Genomic DNA, 12,392 nt, shown 5'->3' with positions numbered 1-12,392 from the left:
TCACCGGGCAGCGCGGCGAGCAGCGTGCGCGCGAGGTGCACGAGGAAGGGCGGCGCGAGGTTGAGGCGCGTGCGCTCGAGCCGCACGTCGGCGCTGGCGGCGCGCGCCGAGCGCCGCAGCGCCAGCTCCAGCAGCGCGGGCCGCACCACCGCGATGCCGCCCGCCGACCGCGACCCGCCGCCCTGCGACTGCACGATCCTGCGCACACGACACACTCACATGTAGCTGCTCTACTGACGCAGCCAGCTAAGATCACGTACACCGGTCTTCAAGTGCTATACTGACGCAGCCAGATAAACAACGCACACCGGGGGCGTCATTTGATCCGTTACTGGCGTTGCCAAACCATGTTATCACCGACCATTGATTAATATGGATTGTCAATTATAATATAATATACCGTCATACCGTCCTTAACACGCGACTTTCTTAGACAGTTGTGTCCTATATCCGTAAACTTAAAACTGAAAAATTTTATCACAACCCTTATAGTGTGAGATAGTATTGCAAAAAAATCTTGTTACAACCAAACAACACTAAACATTCTTCATAAATACCTTCTTATAGCAATGGTAGTATCAGGTCGAATATCCTCAATAAGCAGACTCTGCAAGCTGGCCTTCATCTCCATGCTGTTGTCGGAGAAATAATCAAAAACTACTGTCATTTCGCCAGTGGTCAGTTTCGCGAGTCCATGGTTCAAGTCCCGAACAGGTGAGCTTAAGACTTCGTCTAAATCTGAGAATAGTTTCAACTCTACGCCTTCTAGAGTGAACCTGAAATAATCATTATAATAAGGTACATAATGGAAGTTTTCGATTTCTGATCACTGACTCAAAGTTACTTAATTAAAAAGTGTATATTGTACCTTATAACAGACTCCTTTCTTATAGGTTCTCCTTGCGCAAAGAACGCTTGGAGTTTCTTCACTTGCACATCAGATGGCGCGAGCTCCACTGGAGAGCTTGGTACAATAGCACCTACAAATACATACACATAATATTGCATTTACAAATTGCTTCATGTTGTTTCACCTAATTTTCTCATAATTCAAAGCACATTTGTCGGATTCGCAAAAGTTTTCTGGCATTCCTAATGTCAGTAAAAGCAATTAAGAAACGACATTCAAATATATATTTTTCTGTCATGTTCTTCATTACTCAAATTTATTACTCACCAATGTAATTCCCCTCGCTCAAGTTATCCGTCCACACAGCAAACAAAGTAGCCAAGTCCTTCTGGCCAACGTTTATGATCACAGTATCCATCACGATATCTGCTTCGCAAAGTAGCAAGTCTCTGTACGCTGCTATTGTCGCAACTTGAGCGTATCCTATTGTACGCTTTAAATCGCATCTCACAGATATCGATTCTAAAATGGGCTCCTGGAAAATAAGTGATTACAAGCTAAAATCATTGAGAACTTCTGAAGGGTGGACTTTTTGCAAAATAAAATGCAGTGCTTAGATGAAATTTCTTAAGAACAACTTTAATAGGGTTTTTGATGCAGAGCTATTATTTGAAATGAGCAGATAATTATATCAAGTAAATTAATAAGTTACAACACAATTCATCGTAAAGTACAGTTTTTTGTAGAGCGATTATAAGAAATGTTGGAATCAGAAAAAGCTATAATTGGATCCTCTGCATCAAATTCAGCAAAACCATATACCTGAACTTCAAGAGTCCCAGCTAGAGTCATAACAGCTCTCGATAGAGTTACATTATCAAGTTTGAACAACACATTGTCGATAACTGGACTCTGTATGGGACTGTTCGCCTCTTGACTTATGTTCACTGTCTTGAAGAAGTTCTCTATCATTAAGTCACCTGTAACGAGAAATATTAGATGGCCATTAAAAGAATATGTAATTATTATGAGTGAGGATTTTAAAATAATTACAGTTACGCGGTATCATGAAATTTTTATATGTTTGCTAACGGAATAAATTATTCACAGGTAAAGACTAGGAATGCGAAAGGAAAAATTTACCTAAATTGAATACCAACAAATTTGGAGACGATGGCTTTTGTGGTAGAAGCAAAACAGGCGCATGAATCTGTAACAATGTAACAATTGTAAATTAATAAATTTTGTAATTTATCTATTTAACCGACTTCAAAAATTTAAGGAGATTATCACTATGACTGTGTTTTTTTTTGGCTTCTTTTTCCGCGCGCTCCTATTAAGGTCTACTTCTGATAATTACTTTAATTTACTCCCAATTCATACACTGAAAAAACAACTCTATCGCAGGCGGCTAAAATAGAATCTCACCTCTATAGCCAGACTGACTCTCAGAGCGGAGGTTCGCAGTTCAGCGGCTTGTTCTTGCGCCGCTCTCTCGGCCGCTACTGCCGCTTCTGTTGCCGCTGAACTAGGAACTAATAGCTCTAAGAATTGCTGAAACAATTATTTTAAACTTATCATTTAGAAAAATCGGTGGTGAACTAACACTACAGCTTGCTTTGTTGAATTTGTTTCCGATCAATCATAGAATCAATATAGTAAGAAAAAGTCATAGGATCAAAACCAATAGGCACTAATTATTATTGATCATGGTATCCGTAGTAAATTAAATTAAAAGTAAAAGTAAATTAAAATATGCCTATTTATGCCCTATGGCTTAAAAAGAATTGTCTTTGGATTGAAAATTACTATGTTTTTTGTAGCTTTCAAAGACAACTTGCTCTCGTGTTAAACTTTGGAACGGCTGATTTAATATTATTCACTGTTATATACATGTACTGACGTCAACTGGTATATATATATTAAATAAAGACATACAAGCCAGTTCGTTTATTTATTTATGCAATAAAAAAAATTGACAGAGAAAAGGTCATAATAGTAACACGCGCCAACCTCCCTCCAAGCCACAAACCTGCAGGTTGTAGAGCAGCGAGCAGAAGAGCACGACGTGCAGGCGGCCGACGCGCACGCGCAGCTCGGCGCGGGGCCGCGCGCGCGCGCCGCCCGCCGACCGGACGTACTTCAGCTCTAGCACTTTGTCCTCATCCGGCCAGATCAGCTGTAACATCAGATGTGCCGTATATGACAATGATCTCTATATGACCAGTTTCATCCCTTGTTGATAATGTTGACACTTTCAGATGAATATTTTCATAAATTATTTTGTCATTTTAAATGACTGATAAGCTGAACAGAAGAAGCTTAAAGCTGTGAAAGCGGCCATTAGTACATTGCTATTAGAAGTCAAAATGGGACATGTAATAACTGCCTTTATCATTTCCTATTGAGATCCTTTTTAACGTGCAATTGAATATTCTTATGTATATATTGGACTCTTCCAGGATCTGCAGCGGGATAGCGTCTGAAGACGAGATTCTTCTTCGTATAGAGACGGAAAGAGAGAGAGATAGTTTATACATTGGACCAAGTATAGTTCGTTACCAATTCCTGCTCGAAATCTACCTTAGGATACAAGGTGGCATCAGTAAGATCGTCCAGCTGTAGGGAGCCCAAAAAGAGTCGGAAGACGAGTCGGTCGTCCGCACGGAACACGCAGTCGCTGTCGAGCGCCCGCGCGCGCCACTCCACCGCGCCCTCCGCCTGCCACGCGCGCACCGACACTGACGATACCCTGCGTTTTTTTTATATCTGTCATATCGGGCAACTGAGCTGGTGGCACGCCTGATGGTGAGCGATCACCACCGCCCCCGAACATTAAAGACGTAGTGCCTGTACGTATGCCCTGCCCGCATTTAAGGGGAAAGGGATAGAGAACTTGACAACTGATAAGAAGGAATGGACTTGGAAGGGCGAGATAAGGAGAGGGGGCCACAGCCATGAATACGAGTTGGCTTGTCAGATACACGCACTTCTCGCGTCAGAACGCATACCTGACACCGTGCTGTGACGTCGCATTGTGTTGCATTTTTTTATGTTTATATCATAAATGAAAAATTTCCGAACATATGTAAACATGTAAAACGTATCAAAATCTTAGACACTCCTTGGACCTAATATGCCATCATATGGTGTAAGATTAATTTTATAATTTATTTTTTGGTGTAATATTTATGTATATATATATAGTTTTTATATTCAACATCAATAATATAAAATTTATATATATTTCCTAATTAATAAAAACTCACCGCATGGAATAACTGAATTTAGTAGCACCGGGTGGGACCGGCGTGTCAGCTTCCGGCTGCATCAGCAGATCCCACAATCTCTTCGTCCTGGGTAGCACCATACCTTTCATATTTAGAGCGTGGCGCTGTTGTACCCTGAAATAGTAATACATTTAGGTTATAAGACTATTATTTAGGTCTTAGTTAGTTTTGCTTAGCTGGTTCTGGCTGTTTAATTTTTCAAATGCGCTAAACATTAATAATTTAATTTATAACAATCTGGCCTATAAGCAAACAGAGCATAGAAAGTCGTCCTTTTCATTTAGACAGTTGGGCTCAGTTTGTTTGTAACCGTAGATTGGATCAAGTGGACAAAATTTTCTTTGAGCTATTAAAAAGGTACAGCAAGTCACTGATGACCACAATTAGCATTTTTGGACAGGATATAGCACATGGACGTTTAAGACGTCTAGAAAGAAGGGTAGGTATATGCATCCAGGCAGTGGACACAAGTGGGCAGCGAGCACAAAGGCACTAACTTGTCCGCCAGGTAGGCGATGTACTTGAGCAGCGTGTGCAGCGCGGGCGCGTGCGCGAGCAGCGCGAGGCGGCCCGCGTCCGCCACCAGCGCCTGCTCCACGCTGTGGAAGTGCGAGCGGAACTCGGGGCAGTGCGCGCGCACCTGCACCGACCACGCGACATTGTATGACAACTGTATCTTATATAAACTCTTTTCTTGTATAAACTTCTTAGTATATGTTTCACTACTACAAAAAAGTACAGGTTTTTTTAGGTTGTTGTATATCATCATGAGATGCTTTATACATTCTTCAGATAGTCACATTACATCATTAGAACTCAGAAATTTTAAAAGTAGAAGTTATTCTCTACATTAAAAAACATAAAATCTAGGTAAACTCATAACAAAATTTAATATATTCACTCTGCTTCACAATGTTTTAAAGACCTATTAATTACATGTACACATCTATAAACTAACCTTTCTATACAGCAAATTGAATAACTCCCCATCGGTCGTGAGCAATTCGAGATACTGTCCATTGTTGCTGTGATGCTGTTTATCAGTCAGCAGTGCTGAGGCCACTGACAGCTGGATGGCTGGACCGAACGCCATCAGCGCTACATCCAGGCATAACTTGGTGACGCTTAACATGATGTAGGGCTTGTCTTCTTGTTCGCTCGAACGGTTTAGATTTATTACAATTTCACCTGCAAAGGTTTCATTTTTTATTATATGATTTTTATATATTAGAGTGGGGTCTCTAATTTCTATTACGGGCAAGATTGATTTTGGACTATGCACTTTTACTTTTTTTATTTGCCCATAATTTTTTAGATTTTAATTTAAACTACTATTATAAACAGGAAACTTTTGTTAGTCAGAAACTTGGTATTTTTGTGTGGTTTATGTTTTCATGCAAAAACCACTGGACCGATTTCAAAGATTCTTTCACCATTACAAAGCTGCAACTTCACTGAGTGACATAGGAAGCCGGAGCGAACAGCAAGTAAATCACAAAGCTCTCACGAACCATAATGTAATAGAAAATTATATCAGACTCCAATTTTTGACGATCATGTGTTTATTATTTTATCTTAACTTTTTTATTATAATGAATAGGTGATTAATATTAGATGTTAATAATTTCATCAAAGCTACCAAAAAAAATTACCTACTTCCCAACTTAAAACAAAAATATAACATTAAAAATATAATATACATTATCTTAAAACAAGTCTCACCAATAATAAACCGCAATAACGTCCCAATATTATTACTCGGTGACACATTATCATCGAAGCCCGGGAGGTCCACGGACCTCGCGTACTCCTCCACGTCCTCGTCGCTGAGGTCCGCTGGTGGGAGGGACTCCACTGTTGGAGACTGAGTCGTACCTCCATCCACTTGAGTGTCGGGCACCCTGTACGAGTGGAAATTTCATGGTAAGAATGAATATTTAGAACTGAAAAATATTTAAGGGATAGAAAAAGATCGAGACAGGATTCGAACCCGCGTCTTTTGCTGATTTTGGCAACGCTATCTATAATCCCACGTCAGTAATTGAATTTCTCCTATGCTTGGGGTTTCATGTGTCTAAGGGGAACCCCACGTGTTGGAATTTAATTATAAAGCATTTTAATTAAACTAAAAATAAAAGCATCTGTTAATTTTCTATCTATATTTGGTTATGTAAACGCCCATGAAGGGAGGCTCACAAAAAGATTCTATTTCTTTAAAATAATTCTTACAAGTAAGCTTGTAAGTTTCAGTGTGAGTACCCAAAAGTAATCTCACCTATTTCTGCTAAAATACGCGGCCACAATCTTCCTCCTCAGCTTCACCAGCTCCCCGTAGCCCGGGTCAGCTGATATCCTGTCCAATTGCAGGGTGTCCGCCAGCTCGGGGTCCACGTAATGTTCCGTATAGTCTCCGGAATCCATGAACGAGACCGGCACCGTGTTGGGCACCGGGATCGGAAGGTTGTCCAGGTAGTCTAGGAGGAGACCGATGATCCGGTCCGAGATGTTGAGCTTGAGGCTCGAAAGTGATATATTTAATTTGTATCTGTAATAGAAATACGGGCTGAGTTAATACTTTGTAATGCTATTGACTGTTTGTCAAATCACTCCGAAATTTATAAAGTCCGATGGTGCTATATTAAAAATTATATCCTATCCTACTAGTCCTACTAGTATTATAAATGCGAAAGTTTTTAAGGATGTGTGTGTGTTTGTTACTCTTTCACGCAAAAACTACTGAATCGATCGCAATGAACTTTGGTACGTAGACAGCTGAACAACTGGAATAATATATATGCAAATTTTAATCCCGAAATTCCTACGGGATAAGGACTTACGCGGGTGAAACCGCGAGGCGCAGTTAATGTGACATAAATGGCAGTACTATTAACATTAACTTATCACGTGGTCGAAGCCCCTTACAATAGCAAGTTTCTACCGTATAAGCAAAACCAAGAATCATATTGTAGTTTAATAAATTTCATACAATATATTTATTATACCAAGTGTCAGGCGGATAAAAGTGGAAACCAGTAATTTATATCATAAATTTATGTACCTAGGCAATAGCTTATAATCCTTCCTGATGCTGGTGGAAAATACCAGCTGACTCTTCACACGAGGCACGAGGTGGCGCTCTGAATCACCAAGTTTCTTGGACTCCCGCCACGGTTCGTTCCAGTCGCAGAAAAGGATCTAATACAGAAAAGTATGTGAGATAAGATTTTATCACATATTCCTATCACGGTGCCTATTCACCATACAAACCTGGAACGAGCACTCGGCGTGGAAGCGATCGTACAGCTTCTCCTCCAGTTCCATACACGTCGCGTCCTCTAGCACCAAGTTGGATGGCTGCAGGTCCGTCTTTATGATTATACGGTTCACGTCTACTACCATCAGTCTTCCGGGCCTGGGTAATGGTAGAACCATGTAGATTTTTTAACGGATTTTCAATGGTATTTATTTATTCGATATTTATTATTTTACTAGCTGTGCCCCGCGATTTGATTAGGTACATTACCCGATGTGGTATAGGAAGGCTATACCACATCGGGTAATGTAATCAAATTGAGCTGTCTAATATTTAAAGAATTTAACGAATCGGGCCATTAGATCCTGAGATTAGCGTGTTCAACCAAACAAACAAACTTCATATTAGTATAGTTATAGATGTTGTATTTGTATTTCTGGTGCTGCTATAAAAACAAATCGATAAAAAATCCAGGCTAAGTAACGGTTGGCACGGCCATAGATTGGATGGCCCAATGGACCAATTTTTTTTGCATTCGTACGACACCTTTAGCGTTGCGAGTCCGACTCGCACTTGTTACATTTTTTTTACCTAAAGTAAGTACCTAATATAGCAAGTTTTTGAATTAATGGTGGTGATTTCTTACTTATGCATACAGCCGTGCTCCGGCACCAGCACAGTGGGTCCCTTCACATCCACGTTCAGGTTGAAAACTTTCTTCCGACTGACTGCGTACGCAAGCACCGATTTGCTGATGCTGCCAGCCTGCTCCAGAGCCGTGGAAACTTCTTCTAGAAGCTCCTCAGAACTCATTGAATGCGTTTGGAAGAAATTTATCAGCTCTGTAATGCCGTGCTGAAAGGAAATTGGACGTTTTAAAAAAATAGCTAAAATGTTTTGAAGTTAAAATGTCCAATGATAAAAAAAAATTAACGCCCGACGGCCGACGCAAAAAAAAATAAATTTTATGTCTTTGTCTATTTGTACTGTTTGTATGTCTGCCTAAGGCATCGTAGATCTTAAATGGATAGGCCGATTTCGATGCAGTTTTTTCATTTATGTTCCTGTCATGAAAAGCATTTAAAGATGGCGACCGCCACAAAATGCTGCATTAAATATTTTTACACAACTTTCTCATTTATGTGTATTAAATGAAAGGACTTGTGTAGTTAAATATTTAAAGACTGCGTTAAAATTTTAAATTTAAAACAAACTACTCAAAAGTATTTTTTAAGTTAATAGGTGAAATAGATTGATTAGATTTTTGGTCTGTCTGGACTTGCAGTAAGATAATTTCTAAATCATTAATTTAATAATAATGTCCACCTAGGAGGCGCAGGAAAAACAGTTAAGTAGATATAAATAAATAAAATGAAAAATCAAATAGTTAATGTAATCCATACATATTGTATAAGTAGCATTATTTCCAAAACTTGTAAGAAAAACTTAATATGAAAAAAATATGAAAAAAAAAATTACGTTGGAGTTTCGTAGTTTTAATATTAAATAAAAATTCATAAAACAAAACTAAATATAAGAAGATAAACAAAAGAAATAAAAAACTGTTCCACTTTGTCAGGTGTGGGGTTCGAACCCACGCTCCCTCTCGGGAACCAGAGCTTAAATCTGGCGCCTTAGACCACTCGGCCAACCTGACTTGAGAATGAGGGTTGAAATTGTAGTAAATAACACGTATATCAAATTTCATAACATATGCTTATCTCTGCAGAAACAAAAAAATTATTTCTTAGAATTAACAAATAATAATATTTTTGAATTTTACATTTAATTAAATCTAGGTCCTTGCATTCGAAAAAGTGTGTTTTTGATGATTAAGAATAGCCCAAAAGTTATTGTAACAAAAAAATATACCTCCAGCAATAACACGCATAATTACTTTTAAACGAATTTGTTCAATAAATAATAAATAAAGTTTTAATTAATAGTATAAGTAGTCTCAAAAAACGAATCAAAAAATATTTTTCACTTGCGCATATTCAAACTACATAATATACCATGAAATTATTGTATTATCACAGATCCTTGAAAAGTGTACAAAGTTTCAATTGAATCTTTCTGTTTAATATTTGTAAAAATCAATTCAAAAAAACATTCTAACTTACAGGGGAAGCTAATGTAAAAAAAACTAGCGTGCTGATTAAATAAAAACTATAAGTACCTATTAATTATTGTTTTTAACTTTCGTGAATAGTGAAAGCGATTCTGAGAAGTTAATAATATATTTTTTTCTGTTTTCTTATCATTATTCGTGTTTTTTATGTGCGAAAAATTATTTATATCTTTATTTGAAAGGAATTTAAAGATATTTTCTCTTATTCATTGAAATTAACCGACCTTCAACCTCCATTCCTCACCACTTACCTCCACATACACCAGTTCCACCGGCTCCATCAGCCAGGTGATGCCGAGGTCTGCATGACTGTTTATCGGATTCCGTTCCACATCCACCGCCAGTGCTGTTCCCATAGACGACTCCCTTGCTGTTATCAGCATGTGGACCAGTTCACCGTCTGACGACACCCCCTCCACCACCAAGTTATCGGCTCGAAGTGATAACTGGTGAAGTTTAGGCAAAAAAGTAATGTATAAATGTTCTAAATAAAATAAGCTGACCGCTTTTTACTAAATACTTATGTACTTATTTATGGACATGTACCAAAACATTTTTTTTATTTTTTGTCTGTGTGTCTGTCTGTTTGTAACGGGCAATCTCCAAAACGGATCCACCCATTATGACAGGACTTTCACTGCCACTATTTGCACGGGGCCATTGAGATTTACTTAATTATGCGGATGAAATCGCGGGGTATGGCTAGTTTTTATATTAATTTATGGGTGTTTGTAACTTGTTTGGGTTACGTAAATTTAGATAAAATAACTTATTAGGTCACTTTGTCATACAAATAAAGATGTTCGATGATTAAGTTCTAAATGTATGAACAATGTAAGAACCAAAGAAATGCATGATATCTTTGGTTTATTAATATGAAAGTTTTTACCAAAGATTTTTTTTTGTAATGTACCTTATACGCTTTAGCCGAAGGTCTGGTTTCAAGAGAAGCAAGGAACTGGGTCAGCGTCACCACCAGCACCTCTTTACTTCTATTGATTAATGTGAGAGAACAGTTCGCCAGAGTCAGGTTCAGTTTATGTTCTGTGAACAATATTTTGGAATGTCTTCACACAAAAACTGCTGGATTTATTTAAAAAAATATTTTATCATTAGAAATCTGCATCTGTACTGAGTGACATAGACTATGCACATATAGTCTAGCTTAGCTATAAAACACAGCAATTAAGTATATCTGGACAAATGATTTTCAAATAATTATTGGGCCGTGTAAATTAAACTTACAATACAATTACAAAGTAATTATTTAATACTATAAGTCAGATATACACAGGAAAACAAGGGAATCGAATCTGCAGACGCTAACCTCGAAGCAGTGAGGCTAAAACAGTCACTTCAGCCCCGAATTTCACTTACCAATATACTGCTTAGACTTGTCCTGTCTGGGAGCCCCCTCCACATATCCTATCAGCTCGCAGACTTTCTTCCTCTCAGGGCTGGAGAGGTGACTCCACAGCGTCTTATTCCTCTCCGCCTTCACGCAGAGCTCCACGCGAGACTTGGTGTCGTTGTCTGAATCACTCTCTGGGTCTGATGAACCAACCACTCTCCACCAGTCGAATTCCGTTTCGACTACGTCTATACTCTCTGGCTCTTGCGACAAGAGCTGCAATTATATTTTTATTTTAGTGTTTTTATCCTTTTTGCCTAGCATGGCAAAATATCCTTTTTCATATAGAAAAATCCAACAATAAACGCTATTTTAAAACGACTTCAAAAACAAGAAATGGTTTTCAATTTGAGTGTTTCTCGCATTGTCACCTCAGAACTTTCGATTTTTTATTTGCAAGCTACCGTCCCGTCCCATTTTAATTTGGTCTAGCCAACGTACCATACGGTAGGTTATGGCAAAGTAGGTAGATAATGATAAGTTATTTATTAATAATTTAATTTTGTATTTGGAAAGGTATTTGTAGCCTGTTACGGTAATTGTTTTAAAATCTGGTGTTAACGTCTTATTCTACAAAATTTTTAGAATTATCGTTTTTGAACTCAATAGATGAAGTGACTTACTTCATACTTCGCCTGTTCCCTCGCTATCACCACCGATATAATTGGCAGGTTATCTTCACACTTCTGCAAGTCCATCTTCAGCTCAATATCATTGGGGCTTCTGAGTAGACTCTTATATGTCTTTTTATAAATATTGTAGTTGTCTCTGTGCTTTTTAATGGCGGCCCACGTGTAGGGCCGTACTCTTTGCTCCAACACGGCATTGTAGGCATATTTCCACCATTTTTTGATGCCTTTCGATAGCGGTATACCGGGGTGGAGGTGGCGGTGCTTTCTGGAGTAAGTGATGGTAATAAATTATGATAAGCAAAAATGCTATATGTTACTGATTTATATTTAAGAATATTTATTATGAAAACTTCTCAAAAATACATAGGGCGACAAAATATATTAATTAAAAGAGAACGAAAGACATTACTATTCATTATAAAATGAAAGGATGATTACAAATCCTTTTCGTGATCTCTTTTCAAAATTCAAAACATTACAAAAAAGGACAGTCTTTTAGGCACTTCAATAGAGGAATTTTTTGTCTATATTTTTAATAACATTCGTTGATGTGTCGTAATCGAATAAATTAACTATAAATATAATCCATCTGAAAACAATTATGTCTACCAACGCAGCAGTATATAACCTGTTAAGCTGGATCCTCCTGAAAGAAGCGAGCAAATTGTCAATGGACAAATACTGTCGCCTGGACAGTTGCAGTGCGCTATCTTGCAGCACGGCGTCCAGTAACAGCCGCGGTACACGTGCCTCGCCCGAACGGTTTATCAGCACTTTGACTTTACATGTCACTGGTTTGAGTACTGCAATGTGTTTATATATGTT

The 12,392-nt window shown here is 38.3% G+C and overlaps 1 protein-coding gene and 1 non-coding gene across 2 annotated transcripts in view; both read right to left on the bottom strand.

The window, feature by feature from the left end:
- LOC119834041 (vacuolar protein sorting-associated protein 13A-like) overlaps window positions 1–12,392 on the bottom strand; it is a 20,545-nt gene that overhangs the window by 1,267 nt on the left and 6,886 nt on the right. Inside the window, exons 7-26 of the mRNA XM_038358318.1 lie at window positions 10,902–11,151; window positions 10,438–10,568; window positions 9,776–9,970; window positions 8,040–8,248; window positions 7,408–7,552; window positions 7,199–7,335; window positions 6,416–6,685; window positions 5,863–6,041; window positions 5,099–5,328; window positions 4,638–4,780; window positions 4,120–4,254; window positions 3,434–3,602; window positions 2,883–3,029; window positions 2,279–2,404; window positions 1,994–2,060; window positions 1,673–1,830; window positions 1,178–1,385; window positions 869–980; window positions 558–776; window positions 5–198 (exon numbers count right to left, since the gene is read on the bottom strand). Of these exons, the coding sequence (XP_038214246.1) occupies window positions 5–198; window positions 558–776; window positions 869–980; window positions 1,178–1,385; window positions 1,673–1,830; window positions 1,994–2,060; window positions 2,279–2,404; window positions 2,883–3,029; window positions 3,434–3,602; window positions 4,120–4,254; window positions 4,638–4,780; window positions 5,099–5,328; window positions 5,863–6,041; window positions 6,416–6,685; window positions 7,199–7,335; window positions 7,408–7,552; window positions 8,040–8,248; window positions 9,776–9,970; window positions 10,438–10,568; window positions 10,902–11,151 (3,424 nt within the window). The remainder of the gene's footprint in view (window positions 1–4; window positions 199–557; window positions 777–868; window positions 981–1,177; window positions 1,386–1,672; window positions 1,831–1,993; window positions 2,061–2,278; window positions 2,405–2,882; window positions 3,030–3,433; window positions 3,603–4,119; window positions 4,255–4,637; window positions 4,781–5,098; window positions 5,329–5,862; window positions 6,042–6,415; window positions 6,686–7,198; window positions 7,336–7,407; window positions 7,553–8,039; window positions 8,249–9,775; window positions 9,971–10,437; window positions 10,569–10,901; window positions 11,152–12,392) is intronic.
- On the bottom strand, window positions 8,967–9,050 carry Trnal-uaa. Its single transcript has one exon. It is a non-coding gene; the product is annotated as a tRNA-Leu (tRNA).

This window comes from Zerene cesonia, chromosome 18, assembly GCF_012273895.1.
Source record: "Zerene cesonia ecotype Mississippi chromosome 18, Zerene_cesonia_1.1, whole genome shotgun sequence".
In the NCBI taxonomy this organism is placed as follows: Eukaryota; Metazoa; Arthropoda; class Insecta; order Lepidoptera; family Pieridae; genus Zerene; species Zerene cesonia.
Note: the sequence above shows the minus strand (reverse complement) of the source record. Positions and strands in the feature narration are given on the sequence as shown.